At 40.1% G+C, this 19,432-nt stretch overlaps 1 protein-coding gene across 15 annotated transcripts in view; it reads right to left on the reverse strand.

Annotated features, from left to right (window-relative positions):
- ELAVL2 (ELAV like RNA binding protein 2) overlaps nt 1–19,432 on the reverse strand; it is a 168,521-nt gene that overhangs the window by 84,576 nt on the left and 64,513 nt on the right. For 9 of the 15 annotated variants that reach the window (XM_084834602.1, XM_084834595.1, XM_084834600.1 and 6 more), the window contains 2 exons: nt 2,713–2,803; nt 283–526 (listed from right to left, as the gene is read on the reverse strand). In XM_084834602.1, the coding sequence (XP_084690728.1) occupies nt 283–526; nt 2,713–2,784 (316 nt within the window). In that variant the 5' untranslated portion in view covers nt 2,785–2,803. The remainder of the gene's footprint in view (nt 1–282; nt 527–2,712; nt 2,804–19,432) is intronic. The other 6 variants (XM_084834607.1, XM_084834605.1, XM_084834609.1 and 3 more) reach the window with 1 other exon arrangement.

Genomic DNA, 19,432 nt, shown 5'->3' on the forward strand with positions numbered 1-19,432 from the left:
TTCCTCTGTGAAAATCAACAATTCTTAGGAGACAGCTGAATGGGTATGTTGTCTTTGCAATTAAATATTCTTTTCCAAAAGCATTTGAAAGCTCCTCAAGCTATTATTTGAAGACCTTGTTAAGCCTTTTATTTCTCACATTACAGATTAGATACATGCTAATCCATCTTCCAAACCAACACCACACTTTTTGTCTGTCAGTCACAAGTAATGCTATTCAAACCGTTTAAATAGTAACATCCATGTGCTACGTGCATGTGCAAATCCGTCGTGTTTACATACCTGTTATTTTGTCTCTTACAAGTTTGCAGGATTCTATCTCACCAATGCTCCCAAACAGACTTTTGAGCTCTTCTTGTGTCATATTCTGAGGAAGATAGTTGACTATTAAATTGGTTTTGCTGTCCTCTGTGTTCCCAGAATCAACTGGTGATGAGCAGTTGTTGTTTATGGTAGTAGGACCATTGGCTGTGTTATTGCAAGTTGGCCCATTAGACAGTTGTGTTTCCATGGCAGCAATTACCTGCTAAAAACAGAGAAAATGGGAACTGTCAGAATTCATATTTCAGAATCTATTAGATATTCTAACCAAGAATTTAAAGCTTTGTCACTATGCAAGAGTGCCCAATTGTCAGGGCTGCAATTACGGTTCTACAATAAAAACAAAACCATTTTAATTCTCTAGTAATGAAAACCATTTAGAAGATTTGAACATACAAAGGTTTCACTGAAAGATTTTCCAAGTCGGGTGGGGGTGGCAGAAATCCCAGAAGCTTTTGCTGATAGGAGGAGTTAGCAATATTTTTCTAAGCCAGTACTAAGATATTTCAGTAAATCCTAAGATTTAACTGTGTAAATACTAAATTCAGATAAAGCTTCAGAATGGTTCAACTAATGTTGCATCTGGAAAGTGTCAATTGAAAATGACAATCAACAATAGACTTCATGAAAATGCATTATTAAAACAATGTACTGTTTTGGTTACTTTTCCAGTATTGAAGTGGGTTGGCCACATTTGTTCATATTGCTGGGAAAATACAATTTTCCGTTCAAAATTTTGCAATTGATACGGATAAAGCAGTACTGAAATGACCATGTGAGCCCTTCTTTGCTACTAATTCTAAGATAGGAAAACTTTATCACCAATTAATATGCACCTACTTTGAAATCTATTACTCCTTCCTCCCAATACCCCCAGAGTAGTGCATGCAGATCTGCTTATCTGCATGTCTAGTTAAACTGAACTGATCTAAAGGATTATCTGCCAGGAGAATTGGGGCTCCTCATTTGAAACATCTGAGTGAAATACTTGGCTATTTTAAACAAAGGTGTGTTTCTAAATGCAAAAAATAATTTCAAGTCTGCTACTACATGGTAGCGGCTGGCTACTGCAGAATGCAATGCCTATTTGCTACTTGTGATAGTCTTCATGTAAGAACCTGAGAATATAAATTTTAATCAAATCTGCCAATACAGAACACAACCCAGATCTCAAGAACTACTTTAATGCACCATATTGTGTCAATAAAAATGCTCTCTACTCTAAGCTCAAACAAGGATGTCAGTCTCAAAGTCAGCAACTGGCCTTTTGGTAAGCCATGTTTTCAATCTATGGAAGTTTGACAAAGTATCTTGAAGAAAATGAGAGTAAGTCGGTACTGGTAGATTATAAATATTACCCTTGAGGAAGGGACGATTATGGATTACCCAAGAGAAGACTGGGTTCCAGAAAAAAGCAAAACCTCCTTCAATATTTATTTTAAGAAATACACATCTTTTGATGAGCAATCCTTTCAATTAATCCAGAAAATGCTTAGACATTAACCTCTTCCTACAACTTCAAAACAAAACTGAATTGTCCATGCACGAGCTGGCCAAGAAGCATTTAAGCAGATCCCTATTCAAATGTTCCTACTATACCTGGCAGAACTGGTGGACCACCAGTCCCATAACTGGTGGGACTGAAACTTTCTAGAAATGTTTTAAGTATTTGATTTTGATTTTATCGTCAAGGGTAATATCTGCATATTTATTTTCATGCTTTGATGGCAAGAATGAAATCCTAAACCAACATCCAAATGAACAGCTGCAGTAGTTTATATATTCTGAAATTACAGTATTTCAGCTACGGGACCACCTGCTATTCCAAATAAAGCAATAATAATATCCTTTATTTTAACAAATAGTTCCTAGCCCATTGATAAGGGTAAAAAAACACGCATAAACAAACAAAAGCGAGCTGTTCACCTGATGCAAATCAAGTTGTTCAATAGCTCCTGAACGTTACTTTTTTCTGGCCAAGTAATTTATGATTTGAATGCAATGCTATAATTTCATTAGTAACCAAAAAAATACACAACATAAATTTTCCAAAGTTACTGTTATTCAGCATTCAGACCATACCAAAGCAACTTTAATATAAGCTCTGCTCTTTTTTAAAAACAATATAAATATATTGTATTAGAGCAAACAGATAACTCAAGTTACTGTGAAGGAAGGTAGTTGGTATTAGATGAAATCACATATATATTTACAAGTTTAGAGGATGCCCTGAATCCTGCCCCAAACCAGGGATACAGTCTAATTTCCTACACCAAAACATAGAAAGTGTACAAAATTAATCCAGATATAATTTAAAGTGCTTGGTATGGCCTCAGCACTACTATAACATGTTAAAAATAGCCTACAGAATTTAAGAAAAATCCCACAGACCCCAGTCCAAGGCTCTGCTGCCCACGAACCACTTCTAAGCAGAGAAGCCACATCACACAGTCTGACTGCCATGTTAGTTTGGAGTTGCCGTCTGCAATATGGACACAAAAAGTACCGTATGTTAGATTAGCAAGGTAATGCAACAAATCAGTTTGTACAAATTTACAGTAATTGTATTTATATTCCCAGCACGTCCATGCAGTATGGCTTAATAGAATTTCAGGCAATTCCAATCTAATCTTTTCAAATTCATTTAACATGTTTTTCTTGCATGAATTGAGACACTTTTTAGACGCCTGATTTAAAAGGTAGTACAAGCTAGTTATTTTGCATCTGACCTTAAGCTTATCTTAAACAACTATATATAAACATATGACTACAAGAACTGTATCACGAGAAAACAAAATTAGATGCTGAGATAATCGGGGTGGGGTGGTGACTAGAGATGTTAAACTTCCAGAAATTCTGACGCCGGGGGTGGGGGGGAATAGCTTTTTTCTGGGGTGGGCAGGGGGAGATTAAGAAAAAATGGACATTTGGGAAAACATTGAAAAATATGCAAGACTTATTTTTGTACTTCTTTTTAAAGATATAAAATCACTTTGCAGCTTTAGGAATGTAATATATTTTATGTATAACGTGGATTGCTCATAATGTTATTACAATTAAATTTAAAAGTAAGCTCATTTAGTACATGTGTAATTATTGTCTGAATGAACTGTATTTCTAAATATAATATACCGAACACAATAATTTTATGAGCAAACCAAGTTATATATATTACATTTTGGGTTTTTAATTTATATCTGACCAGAGGGAAATTCAGGAAATAGTCCCTGAAACATCTGAATCATCCTAGAAGCCTGAAGAAGCAGGACAAGCTGTTGCTGGAAGACCGGTGTACAGTATCCGTTCCTGATTGTGAGGAATTGGCTGGGCTGGAGTTTAGGGAAATCTCATCTGAAGAAAAAGCTATTGAGAATTTATTTAGCTGGGGAAGACTCTCTTACCTATTGGTCATGGTACCAAACATTTAATGTCAGAACCTTTAATTTGTCTCAACCTATTATTAGAAGAGTGCTATTTTATTCCTTTTTTTGTAAATAAATTCCCTTAATAAATATCATAATTTGTTTATTTTGAAAGGTTGTCTGCAGTGGTGGTGTCAATCCCACACCTATGTCATAGGCACCAGGCTACTCAGTTTATTTTAGGTATAGAGGGTTCATTTTGGGTTAAAGGTTTTATAGGTAAAGCAGCATTCCCCAACAGTGAGGTCTTATTGGGAAGTTTATTACAAACTGTAGCCGTAAGGCTTTTAAAAAATGGTGGGTAACACTCACGTTGTTCCATCGCATGTGTGGTCGAGGTGGGATAACCTACGGTGCTTCTCTCACATGATGGTTTTAGAACTACATTCATTGATGGGTACAGAATCTAACCAGAACAAGCTCAGAAACACAAGTCTGTAGAGAACAGGGGTGCACAACATTTTTGGCCCCAAGGGCCACATCAGGTGGCACCAAGGGGCTGCACATGCATGCTTGTGCATATGCATATACTCATGAGTTCACACAAACACAAGTCCTATCACTGATGAGAGATAAATAAGGTAGCTTGCTAGTGCTAGCAAGGAAAACCCGACACACTGTCATTGCAGTTTTTTCACTAGCCGATGCAGGGAGGTTGGGCATATAAAACAGAATCCAAACTGTCAAGAATGCAAATTCTGTTTACATATATATGTGACCCTAATCATATATTGGGAAACTGAGCATGACCTGGAGCATCCCTAAATGTCTAACAGTAAGAAAGAGACAAGATCAGTAATTTTAATAAGGAATGGAAGAAATAGCTATGTTCAGTATCTTACAGAGAGGATTAAACAAACATTTCTCCCCCATAGCTTCAAAATTTCTAGAAATTTTACATCTCTAGTTTTACATAAATGTCACCTTTATATAGTTTTTAGAAATCATTTTGGAGGAATCAAGGCCAGGTTGCAATATACGAACACCCTGTCTTAAACATTTTATTCATCATTCTAAAAGAAATGTCATAATCATTTTTTTTTCAATTTTTCAGAAAAAGGTCCTTGGAAAAGAAGGGGGAAAAAACATTCTCCCCCATTTTTTTCTGGGCCTCCTCATCTCTAGCAGTGATGGGTAGAAAAGAAAATATAGTTACATCATTTAAATTTTAGAAGATGTGTCACTGGACTATTTTATATATATTTCCTTCTCAAAGCCATCTAAATTACATATTAGGTGCTGTCTAGCTCCGCTAGACTAACTTGTTCATAATACCATAAATAATATCCTTGGTAGGATTGCAGTTGCTTTGTTCAATTTGATGTTGCAATAGCAATCTCATTCAGTGTATATTTATAAGGAAACATTAGTGAGTCAAGTAGCATTATTGAGATGGAATAATAGAGCCAATATATAGAAAATGTTTTCAATAATGCATTGTCCCCAGGCACACAGAAAATGTAAAGCCCCATACAAACTGTAAGCCTAGCTGCATTTGAATTTAGCAAAGCTAGGCAGTGACAAATATAGCTAAAGTGCCATTTACAACTTATTATAGCTTGCCCAGATTTTAAAAATAGTCATAATGTTGGCATGACAAGTCAAAGCAGGAAAGGAACGGGTATCGTGCCACAACCATGAATATACTAAACTAAGCTTAGCCAGGTCTTCCAGCTGAATTGTTTGTGGAAATATGGGTTTACTTTAATCAGTCTTATTAAACTATATACAAGACTTGCTTGTGTACACACACACACACACACACAGAAAGAGAGAGAGAGCGCGCTTCAGAAGAAGTGCCTCCTTTCAGAATAAGTTCAGGGCAATTATTTTTGGCTTTCAATCAAACATACACTCTCATTCAAATAGTTTAACACAGCCCAACAAATAGGAATGGCTACTAGTCATGATGGCTATATTACTACCTCCAGGATCAGATGCATTGATACCTCTGAATACCAGTCATTGGGGAACAGCAGCAGGAAAGGATTATATCCAATGCCTGTATCCAAAGTCCCATCATTTCACTGGGCCTATTCTAAGTAGAACTAATATTGGATACAATCCCTGCAGTCCCAATTGAGTGCTTCACAAAGTTTGGCCACTGTGGGATATAAGATATTGGACCAAATAGATCTTTGCTCTGATCCAGCAGGGCTTTTCTTTTGATTCCACAAAAATTACTAGCAGACAGAGCAGAGAAAATGCTACTCCACCTAATGGGTTAACAAAAGGTTTGTGGCATATCAGCAGCTTGAAAGAAAAGATTATCTTCTAATTTAGAAAACAGTTTTGCTACACATCAACATATGGCCATTTACAAGGCAGATTTAAGCTTTCTTTCTGTGAACAGTCTTTGGTCAAAGTTCAAAACCAATATATTATAATGCTGCTTTTGCAAAGTTGAGTGGTCAACTATACCAGTGGCTGAAAATGCAAGCCAATCAGCAACACTATATATAGGCTCAATTAAGCAGTTATACACCTAGCTGTAGAATTCTTTCTTCCCACTGCAACAGCACACACTCTACTGTAAAATAGTGAATCTCCAAGGATAGAATTATCAAGTTACAAGTTGAATATGAATGAGATAAGCTGGGGGAAATTCAACATGAGATGGAACACATACTGAACAGGACTGACATTTATTAGCTGTTCGTGTAATACCTTGACAAACCTGATAAAAGCAGTGGTACAGAATACATTTAGTGTCATGTCACTGTACACATTCACTAGTCGACCCATCATACTTCACTATATCTTCAAACACCTATATTTTTCCAGAGGAATAAAAGATACCGGGAGTTTCAATGCCGCTGTGAGCTTTGCTGCTATAGTAAGCAAAGTAGAAAGATTGTACTCTTTCTAGACTTTCACACAAGGTGGTAGTTACTTACACCAGACACACTGCACAGGCAATCAAGTACAGATCACCTCAGCCCATTTAGACAAACAACCATAAAATAAAATCCATCCACACTATAGAAAGGGGCTGAAACTGGTTTGCTTATTTCACCATGCGAGGAGAACCAGAGAGAAGCTGTTAGAATTTGGCAAAAGAAATTGATTGGGGGGGGGGGGGGAATCATGTACTGAGGCCAATTGCTGAATACCTTTTCCTGCCTGTGTGCTTCTGTGCTCCGTAATGTTTCCCACCCTATATATGTATAAATACAATATTACTAAGACAATACTATGGCATGCTGTCCTTCAAAGGAAACTAATCCTCTAAAAAATGCCAAGAAACCTTCCCACTGCTACAGGATATGAGTGAAAAACTGCATGAGACCTATTCATAAGTTGTGTCAACATGTACACAAGCAACACTAGCCATAATGATTTGGGACTAAAGAACGTGAGCTTTAAGAATAAGCTGCTTTTCAAAAACAAAATCCTCCATTTTAGCACTCACCTGAAATCCACCCAACTGGCCAGAAAACCAAGAAATCTGTGTATCAAAGAGATTTCAAATTTGGTTGGAAGTACAGGAGATATGAAAGTAATAGTTGAAGGAGAACATCAGGTATTTCAAGTGTTTGTATTAGGAAACTTAGGAATTTTTACGACGTGTGCAAGCTCGATGGAAAAACAACTAACACAGGTAAAGAACTGAGCAAGCCAAAAACCTTTCAGGTGAAGGAGCGGAATCCAATCAGAAGTAATTATTGCTTCTGAAAATCAGCTGTTATTTCTTTATATCCAGATAAAGTATTTCTCAAAAAATTAACTCCCCCGTAGACACCTGATAAACATTTAAGAAACAAAGTGAGTAGTTTATTAGTGACAAGGAATTTGCAGCAGATGCAACATTGGACCTATGGTGGGAATACATTTCAAACTCAAAACAGGGAATGTAACCGCATGTAAAGTTCTCCCCCACATACTCAATACCATTAAGGGCACAATCCCTTGGAGACAGTCGTCAGTCTCTGAACTTGGAGGGTGACGACTATCCAATGAAGGAAGGCCACAGCACGGAGGTGAACCTTGCCTCCATGCTCTGGCCACCCTGCATATTTGGCTGGACAGGCATTTTGTCTGTCTAGCCAGAAAGCTTCAGAGAGGGAGGGGGAGAGGCCACACAGCGCTTAGGAAGCTGTGTAATGCAGCTTCTGCAGTCTCCTCCCCTCCCCGCCCCCTTTTCCGTGTCTCCATGCTCTGTTTGAGTGTGGAAATGTAGCCGGCACAGTTCTCTCTGCTCTGGCTACTAGGAGGTGGGGAGCACAGACCCAGAAACCAAAAATCCTATGTCTCCCAAGCACTGTCTAGGGGACATAGGATTGCTCCCTCAGTCATTTACCTTCCCCATTACCCCAATCACTGGATAAAGCAAAGATATGACATGGGTTCAATGTGGTTGTCTTTGCAAATTCTACATAACCAAGTCAGAAGTAGACTTTCATTATCCTAATTAAAATTTAAATAGCCGGAGTAGAGCAGTAGTACCATATCCAATTGTGTACCACTCCAACCATAATGAAACAAACAACTGAAATATAACGCTGTTACACCAGTCAGCCATTTTTAATAAGTATTATATGTTAGGTAAGCTTTAAACCAATACATGTACATATTTTAAATACCTCCATATCCTTTCTTGCACCTAAATGAAAATGAAATTCAAGTTTGGAACAGTGTTCGTCTGCTAAAAAGATGGCCCTTAAAAAAAGAAGAGCCACGATCTAACATATTTTAAGAGCATGAGCCTTTACAAACTACAGTCAACTACATCAATTTGTAGGACTGTAACACAGAGCACATGCTTTGCATGGAAAATTTCCCCCCAGGTTTAATCCCCAGGATCTCCAAATAGGGAAATAATTCTGTCTGAAATCCTGGAGAGTTGTTCCCAGTCAGTGTAGACAATACTGATCTAGATGGGCCAAACAGTCTGACTCAATACAAGTCATCTTCCTATATTCCCATAAAGTTAACTGAACATTAGCAAACATAAGAGTGCCAATTTGAATTTATACCAACAATTACGCAGGCTCTTCAGTGACGATGCTATTTTACATATTATCTGAAACTCAAAAGATAGTAGTTTTAGCTTAGCTTCTGCACACACAGCCCTCCTATTTTCACCTTTGTTTTCACATTCCTAGAGACAGAAGATGGGGGCAGGGGGAACAGCCATTTGGATATGTGGGCTCACATAAGTTTGTCCTGAGTTGTAGTCTTCCAACCGCAGGAAGTGAGTGCAGACGCTGACTCTCTTAACCTTATCATAGAAGAAACCATGTCTGAACAGTCATCAGCATAGCTCCACAAAAGAACATATTACAGTTGCCTGGCCTCAAAGTTATAGGCCAAGGTCTTAAACAGGGCTAAGTCAGCCTTACTGAAACTGCTGCATTTCAGATGTTTAGACTACAACTCCCATCACCCCTGACCACTGGCAATGCTGCCTGGAGCTGATAGGAGCTGAAATCCAAAACATTCCTCAGGTTGGGGAAGCCTGTCCTAAAACAAGGCCACTGCCTGCCTTTCTACTAAAAAAAAAAAAAAGACAAGAAACTTGGCTCCCCTTGCAACCTGAAGCAACAAGTACTGCAATATTGTTCAAGACTACTCCAAGGCTGACTGCACCAAAGTGATCCAGGCAGTTTATTGCCATCTCTCTGCTACAAGAGAAACACAGGTTACATTTCCATTCTCCCAAGAATCTCAGAATAGAGCCTTATCTAAAAGCTAGTGTACTACACTAACGTCTAGCCTCGTCTCACCCACCCTCCTTCCATCTACAATACAGGGGTAACAACAGTGGCTAACCTTACAAGGCTGTTGTAAAGGATTACTGATAATGCACGCAAAGTACTTTGAACATCTGAAAATCACTACATAAATACCAGGTATTATCACTGCCATCACAATTACCCTCAGCAATGGAACAGTGTAGTTCCTCTCAGAGTTCATGGTGTGTTTTGAAGATACTAAGCGGCAGCAAGAGAGATTTTCACTCCTTCCAAGTTCTCCAAAGCCTGGCATAAGGTGAGAGACTGCTGCCTCCCCTCTCCTGAAACATATTACGCACATGCTAGAAGAATTTGGAAAGGGGTGAGGTCTGTGGTGTTCACAAATAATGGCTGTCTACCAAGGCCAGACAAAGACTGTGGTCCCCTGCTAATAAGTCAAAGCTATCCTGGATGTTGAGACTGTCATGTTTCAGAGTTAGGAAAGAGAAGTGCAAGGAAGTTCATCTCTATTGTAATAGCTCATTGCCTGTACCCCTCTGGATAGAGATTAGGTAAGACATAGTGAAAATTGGTGCACAACGTTTTTCCTAGGTGAGTAGCCAAACTGTATCTGTGCCTTATCTTGATCTTACCTGTAAACAAGTTTGTGGCAGCAAGTAAGTGTGTGTGTGTGTGTGTGTGTATGTGTGTGTGTGTGTGTGAGAGAGAGAGAGAGAGAGAGAGAGAGAGAGAGAATGTATGTATGCATGTATTACTATTAAGATCTATTGGAGGGCATGGAGGAATAAGCAGTGTGAGCCAAATATCTGGATAGTTTTCTGAGAAATATCAGGCCATTAGAACAGAACAAAGGGTTGGGGGAAAATAAGTGATAGAGACTAACAAGGAAGATTTCACCATCACACCAGAAAACGACACTAGTACAGGTCAGGTTAAAACTACAAGGATGAAGCAGAGAGTAGGCAGACTTAAAAACAAGACAGATGTGTGCAAATACTACTGCTAAAAAAAAGAGGTGACATGAAAAGTGCACACACACACACAGGTTTGGTCCTCCACTGTTCTGAGGTACAAAGACAACATTCACATTATCCACCACAAACAACGTATTACTACGGTATCTTTTTAAGTCTCAGGCTCTTCTTTTGATAGAAGAGGCTTTAAAAATATATCTTTACATGAATCAAACAGAAAGTTTTTCACAAATGAATCATGGGATGTAGGCTCTCAGCCCAATTAAGGAGAAGGGATGTTCTTTGAAGCACACCTTCTAGGTGGTATTCCTTATGTTGTCTCCTCAACCTAAGAGCCGCCATCAATCTACAGCTCAATGCACTTTCATGAGTTAGTTTCTCATATCTGCCTTACTGTACTTTTGCAGACTAGAATTATGAATAGTCATTTCTATCTATCTTAACTCTTAAACCAGAGTATGTCAATACATGCAAATATGCCTTTAAGTTGATACAGACTAAAATGCATAGCATTCTTTTTAATAGGACTTAAGAGCCATGTTAGCAATACTGGACTTTCATTTAGACTTTCAAAAAGTCTTTTGATTGCTGGGTAAAACTGTTTCTCCACAAAATAGGTTTAAAGCATTTGGCTGCTATATGGGAACGAAAGATTATCCGCATTTTTTGCATAAGCAGTTTTTGGCATTTTCCCACTGAGGATTCTGGAATTGGTATGCCCAGTCACATCACTGGCATGAAAAGGCATTGACAGAATCCTGTGCGTATACTGTGGTATATTTTAGGGGGGGGGGGGTAGCAGCAGGTGCTTTTACAGGCTGATTTTCAAATATTCATACTGAGGGCTCCCAAAAACTCAACCTTTTCAATGCATCCCTGAATCGGTTAAGGGTTAAGACAGAATACTGAAAAGCAGCAGTATGCAGTATCAAAACAGGAAGGAGCCAGCCAATCACTATCTTGAGTTAAGATAATTGCACTCTTCCCCAACAGCATTCCACTGTTCAGGCAAAACAGACTACTTGTGTAAGCAGTTAAATAATAAGATCGCTAACTGTGGTAATGATGCATCAACTGGCTCAGAGTCAAGGGGGAGGCAGAACAACAAGGTCTGCTTGTCAGGCAGTAGGAAAAGGAAAACAGTGTGGGATGGCTCATGTATTACAGCTTTTGGGTGTTCACCAAAGGTGTTCTCAATTTGTACCTAAAAATGTGAAGTGTGAAGTCAACCACTTTGTGTTTCCAAACACCTGTCATGCAGATTTCATTTATTTATATACAGATTTGTATCATGCCATTCAATAACATTGAGGTTGGCTTACAGAATTCCAGAATTATCTTGGGCTCCCTGAGACATACCCCAACACAGTACCTACACTAGGGCAATGAAGATATATCAGCTGACATTTAGTTATTTGTTAAAACTCAACAGAATGCCGAAGCATTGCTTAGCCAAGAATTGTTACTTGGAATAACTGGGCGGTTAGTCCATTGAGGGAAAAACCTTGGTATCAAAGTATGTTGTCCTTACTACAGAAATCTGGCTATTCAGATTTCTTTCCTTCAAAGAGATCATGTTCTAGCTTAAAAAAGAGAGCTTAAATGAAGCCCTAATTACGTGTTTTTGTGGGACGATTTTGCATCTCTTAAGTCTGTAAAAACAGCCCTCTGGGATAATCTATTTAAATAGACCCCAGGTCCAGAGAACTATTTCTTTAAAAAGTTCAGTCTGAAGCAGGAACTAATTCTTGCCAGGTTTCAGTTAATCTATGTAGTACTTGATGACAGACTAGTGAAGATACCTAATCAATGTATATTTTTGTCATTGTAGATCAGATGAGATGAAGGACCTACCTCATTATTTGTTTAATTCTTCAACACACTGCTTCCCCACGCCCCACATCTCTCACTCTGAGAACTCCCTCAAAGCAAGAGAGTGAGCGAGCAAACTCTCTGAGGAGCCCCACCGGCTGTACAAACTGAGCCTGCACAGGCGGCCTTCAGACTCAGCTCGCCAAAAAAGTCTCACTCTGAAGAAGGTTCCCTCCTTAGACCAAGGCATTTGAGCCTTGCCTGCTCTCCAGAGACCCCAGCTGCGCGATATCTCTCTCTTGGGTAGTCTTCAAATAAAGAGATCAGGTGGGCAGCTACTCTGGAGAAACCTGCTGGCCACGATCCCACACCTGCTGCAATGGGAGAGTAGGGCCAGCAAGGTGGCACCAGTGGGGGGCACACACAGAATTCACCACCCCTCCCAATCCACCACCTGACACAGGATATTCACCCAACCTCATGGGAGGGCCAGCCATGCAACTTGCTAAAAAAATGGAACTTGTTTGCCAAAATACAGACCTCTTGCTTTTTACTAAGTTGCTACTTCCTTCCTAGCACTAGCTAAGGACAGATTTTATAAGGCAGATATAAAGAGCTACAATGGAGAAGTTTGACAGTTAAAAAAATGATTTTATTCTCTTAAGTTTTATCCTTGGTTTGGTTAGCTGGCACTTTTATAAACATTAGAAAACAGTATTATGGAACTTTATTAAAGTTAAATTTGTTAGTTTTAGGTTTATTAATCATTTTTTCTAATTATGTTTAAATGTGTTCACTTTACTTTTGTAATACGCTGGATAGGATTATAAACAATGAAACTTAACTGGGCTCCAGAATTAAACTACAACAAATACAAAATTATGACAAGGAAAATAAGAGTAGAAGAAAATCACACCAAAACCCAAGTTACAATTGTGGGTTGTTGTTTTTAAGTCCTAGGACTTCATCTCCACTGAATATTATGTTGCATTAGCAGGTGAGTCTCTTTGAGGTGGACTCCATCACCAAGAATACTCTCTTCCCCAGTTGCCACCAACTACACCTCATTCTGTGGGGGCACTAAAGAGAAGGGCTTCCAATTAGGACTGCTCAAGACTCCACCTCCTCTGGTCATTCATCTTCTAGCAAGGTAAAATGAGAATATCTGCAATCTTTCTGGGAATCCTGCAATGGTCACAACACTTTGTGGATAGGGGGTGTTGGGAACAATGCTAAATTATGACATAGCATGGTTCCCAGCAACATGGCAGGCCGGGAGGGGGGGGGATGACTGCCCCAGTGCCATATTTAAAGAGATTTCAGTGTGACGACACCTGGCTGTTGAATGTAGTACTTTGCCCTTGTTTAATGTTTAGAAAGAGGGGAGAGGAAGGAGACCATGAGGCCACCTTGTATAAGTACCCCCTCTACCCTGAATGTCCCCTCACCAACTTGAACGTTTACCTCCCTCTCTCGATCTTCAGGTGTTTTTTTGCTCCCTGTAATCCACCCAAAGACCGAGAAATCCTACCGGGCAAAGGCAGATGTTTGGATTAACCCTATTTCCAATTATCTCAATGTATAAGCAGTTCCTTCAAGTATCTTGGTCTCAAGATGAGAAGGGATTTAAAGCTGAACCACGCTCAAAATCCCCACATGACTTCATTAACTGTTAAAAAAAAAAGACCAGGGGGACAAGATGGAACCCTATCAAACTCCATAGCATAGCTTTTGTGGAGCTGAGCAATAATCCTCCAGCACCACCTTCCTGGTGGAATCCCCTGCAATCCTCTGAATCCGCTGCAATCAAGCAAGAACCACTGTAGAACAACGTCGTCAATTGCCAACTCAGACAGCCTGCCCAGAAGGATATTATAGTCGATGTTACTGAAAGCTCCTATGAGGTCCAGGAGAATAAGCAGGGTCACGCTGCCTCTATCCTTTTCCTGGTACAGGTCAGAGTGACCAAGGCTGTTGAAATGATCCAGAAGAATCAGAAACACTTGCTATGAAACCACGAAATGCTGCTGCTTCTTGTCAAGTGGGCACTCTGTGGCAAACCCAGTTTGAAGGGTGGGCACCTTCAAGTGGTCTAGGGAGCAATCCCCTCCCCCAAAACTGGCACCCTGAAAATATCTAAGGAGCTCCAACTTACAGGCAAGCTATCAATAATTAGGTGACAATGTACTATGAAGTGTGTCAATCAGGCCAATCATGCATGAATCAAGAAGACAAATCCTGTTATATGGATATCAAGGAATCACCCTCTAAATGGCCCACTAGACAAGAGTACAGAAGACACAGAAGTCACATGACCAGCATATGCATCACCAATGTTGTTCCTAATCAAATTCCCATGCAAAAGCGAATGTGGCATACCTACACTGACCAGCAAGAATTGATTCAATATGTAAATGAAAAATAAGCATCAAGTTATGCCTAAGTCCTCTGTACTTTAAACGATTTGGCACACTTTGACCTAGGTCCCAAATCTATCTCCTTGAGGAGTCTGGTATTTATGCCGTATTTTCAAAATACAGGACGGGGTGATAAGAGCTCTTTACAGAAGATTCAAACACCCTTGAGCTAGCTCTTCAACATGCCAAGGACAGCCCCTTCACTTTTCAGTTATTTTTTTTAAAAAAAAACCTCTTGCTTGCACCAGCATTTGAAGAGCCAACATACAAAGAGTTTGAATGAAATAGAACATCCCATAAAAAGCACTAGAGAGACTTAGGCTAGTACCTGAACCCCCTAAACTCATTTACTTAAATATAAGTTTCTGTTGATTTTAATGGAACGTATTTCCATATCAGTGACAAAACGAAGCCATTGTCTGGAATTTGAACCAAACACCACCAACAAGTGCTCAACCCTAAATCAAATGCTCATTAAAGCAAGGCAACAGGCACTGAACAGTCACAATGAACACACTCCATATAATTCCACAATTTACTTGACCCTTTACCTATGCTCAAGGATAAACACAAAGATGTGAACAAGAAGGGACAATTCATACTCAAGGGTGGATCAGACTTAAAATAGTCACTTGTCTATTCACCTGAGGCAAGAACACTGTACCAAGTTAGCACGAGCCGAACCAGAACCGCCGATTTCCAATGTTCATTACATGGCCAAGTCAGCTTTCAGTGCTCACGCACAGATTATCTAGCCACTACCACCCAACATGATAATTTTGTGCAATTATCTGCTTCATCTTCATCCCTAATTTAATGCAATGTCAGAGGACCACTAGAATGTCCGCTATTGGAAACAACTCACATTTGCTTTACATTTTTAGACCCCTGCTTGTTTTGAAGTCTGGTCAGTGACAAAACTTACTTAGGATGTTAATTTAATCATGAAAATGTGTGCTCACAAAACTAACAGGCTGGCAGCAGACACTGGAAACTGGACAGCAATTCTGAGTGTTTGCTTTAAACATTCTGAGAGTGGAGGACAGGAAGGCCTGGCGTGCTATGGTCCGTGAGGTCACGAAGAGTCGGACACAACTTAACGACTGAACAAGTGTTGAGAAGAGGCTCTTCACACATGCTCATGTGTTTAATTCACAAGTTTTTGAACCGATGGCCAAAACATACTTTAATTCGGTAACAAGGAGCTATATCTTTGTTTTCATTTTACCCAACAGTAGTGCAGGGGGGCCAATCCATACTTTTGAAGCCTGCCCTACCATTCATGCTAGGGTCCTAATCCATATCAGACCCCCTGTGCCAACTCTAGAGTAAAGTCTGGGGAGGGGGGGGAGAGCTGACAATGCTAGATATAAATTTAAAGTAATGTCTGTTTTGGCCCAGAGTCTTGTCATTGAAAATAGGTGCTGGGGCTAAGTTTGCAAGACGTTATTCAAATCATACAATGAAAGGCAGGGGGGATATAGATATATAAATAAGAATAACAACTCAGAGGCTAACACCTATCCAATGCAGGGTGAACACAGAGCCGATTGCCTCCGTGCTCTGGTTGCCCTGCATTTTTGGCTAGACGCGCAATTTCACACATTTAGCCAGGGACACTGGAGCGGGAGGGGGGAGGCTGCATGGCACATAGGAAGCCTCATAAAGCAGCTTCCATGGTCTCCCCGCTCCCCGGGACCACCCCCTTTTTGGCCTCTCCGCATTTCCAAGCATGGAGAAGAAGCCAGTGTAGAGGGGGTGGGGGAGGGGGAACCGACCTCAGTTCCCAGAAACTGAAAAATCCTATGGCCCTCTAGACAGTGTCTAGTGGCCATACAATTGCTCCCTAACTAGGATAAGGGTATCCCAACATGTGGGCTGTGACTATGAAGGTAAATGAAAAAAAGAACATGAGGTTTCAAGCCCCCAAATGCTGAAGACATGGGAACCTTACACTCTAGATTGAAGGGGAGTGGGATTGTGGGAAATGTCCGTGCTAGAGAAGCCAAGAAGTGGGACAGGAGTAATACTGCAGCTGTACACCCAATGAGATTAAATATGGTGAGGGTATTGAAGATTTAGCAGGGTTAAGAGGATATAGCATCATAAATTTGACAAGCACTGTAATCATGTATTTTATAAGGAGGCTGTATACTCTTCTCATTCCTTCTGAGATGGAGGTGTGATAAATGAACACACACATTCTAAATCAGCACTGAAAAACTGATCCATGTTTATTGGTGTTTAAGATTTTTAAAAGGCAATGGGAATGAGATTAACATTTAAATCAGGCTGCTTGTAACTTGTTAGGTACATCCTTGTGCATGCACATCTATTTCAATCCATGTTGCAACCCAGGGCAACTAATCTAAATAAACTGATTAATAATACTGCACTGAAAATAAGGGAGCGGGAGAAGAGAGCAAAATGTGATGCCAGCAAAACGTTCTTTTAGTTTTTGGCTTCCATGAGATTGCCCAAAACAAAGAGAACTGGCTAAGCCCCTGTAAATAAAGACCCAGCTGTTAAGAAGGGGGGAGAGGAGTAAAGGAAAGCTTAGTAACCTCCATTCTGAGGACTTCAGATGCTGCATGGACTTGACAAGCAGCACATGGTAAGGAGCTTTTAGATAATGAATGAGGAATATGTGACCTTCCAGATACTGTTGGACTCTTAACTCCCACCACCCCCAGCATGGCCAATTGTAAGGAATGATGGAGGGTGTAGTCCAACAGTAACTAGAGGACCACAGGTTCTTCACCCGTTTTAAGTGTTACACATCCCTCCCACACTGAGGACTTCAAAGTTTTAACTAGCCCCGATTCCAGCAAAAAATGCTGGGTGTCATTCACAGATATCTATGAATGACACCCAACATTTTGGGGTGGGATATTTGAGAGGCTGAAGAACCCAAGACCAAGGCTCTTGTTGATGTTAGGCTTTAAGCTGGTCTTTTACTCACTTAAACTGCATACAGTTTTAAAATGCTTTTTTAAAGTTGATATCCTACTTTTTCTTATTTTTTAAAAAACAGCTTATAATATACCAGACACACCAGCAGCAACCAAAGCCAACAGAAGTTATTTCTGAAAAATAGAGAGAAGTATTTTCTATTGGTGCTATGCTGAAAATGCCCTCTCACTTTTGTAGGGCCATTTGCAGGCTGTGAAAGGGGAAGGGGTCTGCAGTTTTAGGAAGGATGGAGAGCTAGAAGGTGGCAGCATGCTTTTCCCTTCATTTTTTTAAAATGTTATTTGTCACAGTAGAAGCTCTCCTCTGAACAGTCTGGTGGCCATGTGTTCCCAATGCCTCCCCTGAATCGTGCTACATCATGACATTTCAATTGCATTGTTGGAAAATACATAGGATGATACCCAATTAACCCCTTGCAGCGACAGAATGGTTTCCATCAGCAAACCAGAATGGGGGTGATTCTCTCCCCACCCCCTGCCACCTGGATCCCATCATGTGCCTTGAAAGTCTGCTCTTGATTTTAATTTAACCATGATTTGCTGGGACACGAGTCGTTTCCAGTTTCCATAAACAACCTACGAACTGCCCCATTCGTAGATTATTAGCATGAAGTCCAAACCCAGACACTCTAGGTTCTTTAGGGTTTAAACAAACCAGAGTTAACCTAACAACTAACTGTAGATTAACTCTGGATTGCCTAACTCACAAACAATCCAGAGTATCTGGGTTCAGATGTCGTGTTAACAACCAACAAACAGGGCATTTGTGAGGACCCTGTGACCTTCAGGATGTTGCTGGACTCCAACTTCCACCAGCCTCAGCATGGTCAATTGTAATAAACGATGGCAGTTGTGGCCCAATAATATCTGGAGGACCACAGGGGCATTCGTAGATTGTTTATGCAAAGTGGAAACGGTTCGCGCAGTGCACATCCCTGCAAACAGTGGGTTAATTAACCGTATTTGCTGTCGTGATATGCAAACAAGGCCATTGGATTTCATCTACACCAAACTGATTGGAGGAACATTACCGCTGCTGCTAAAAGAAAGTTCTTTAAAAACAGAAAAAAGGGGACAGACTCTGTTGCTGCTGCTTTTCTGAAAATGCCTTAATTTTTCTCCCACCTCCCAAAGATCTATTGCCTTTTAACACTAACACACTAACACACACACACACACACACACAACCATTCAAAGATCCAAAAGAAGTTCACAGTGGAACATTCAGCCCAGCTCTATTCTCTACAGCTTTGCAGAGAAGGCCGTGTTTTACCCCAGTATTTATTTTCCTTGTAGAGATGGCTCTGGGCAGCGTCAATATTTTATTTTTTAGTTATCAGAGGTTGATCTCATGAGCAGCTGGTGACATGAATTTCTGTGGCTACAGTGTCTGCAATGCTGCTGCACCTCTGAAAGGCAGTAAGTAGTGGCATTCTATGGTCAAACTAAACATTCATTAAAGCATGCATAGTGGAGGTATCTGTGCTAGCTTTCTCTACTGTCTTGTAAGCACACTTCCTCCCCAGTTTGAATTAGGATCATGGTCCTCCAGAACAGGATTGAGACTTCCCGCCACCTGTTTGATTCATGAAATTCCATCACTCCTGGAAAGGGGTGGGGGAGTTTAAAAGAAAAAAGCCTCCATTGACTCTAATGGAGACTTTTTAAAAAACTAACATTTAGTGTGGCCCTACAACAAATCATTTGAAGATAGCACAGACTATCCAGATAACAATATACAACAACTATTACTGTAAGAGCATGGGAATGGGACAAGATCTCTGCTTTACAGAACTGAGTATCTGGCAAAGCAAGCAT

This window comes from Heloderma suspectum, chromosome 2, assembly GCF_057233095.1.
Source record: "Heloderma suspectum isolate Gila_16-S chromosome 2, 16-S_ref, whole genome shotgun sequence".
Classification (NCBI taxonomy): Eukaryota; Metazoa; Chordata; class Lepidosauria; order Squamata; family Helodermatidae; genus Heloderma; species Heloderma suspectum.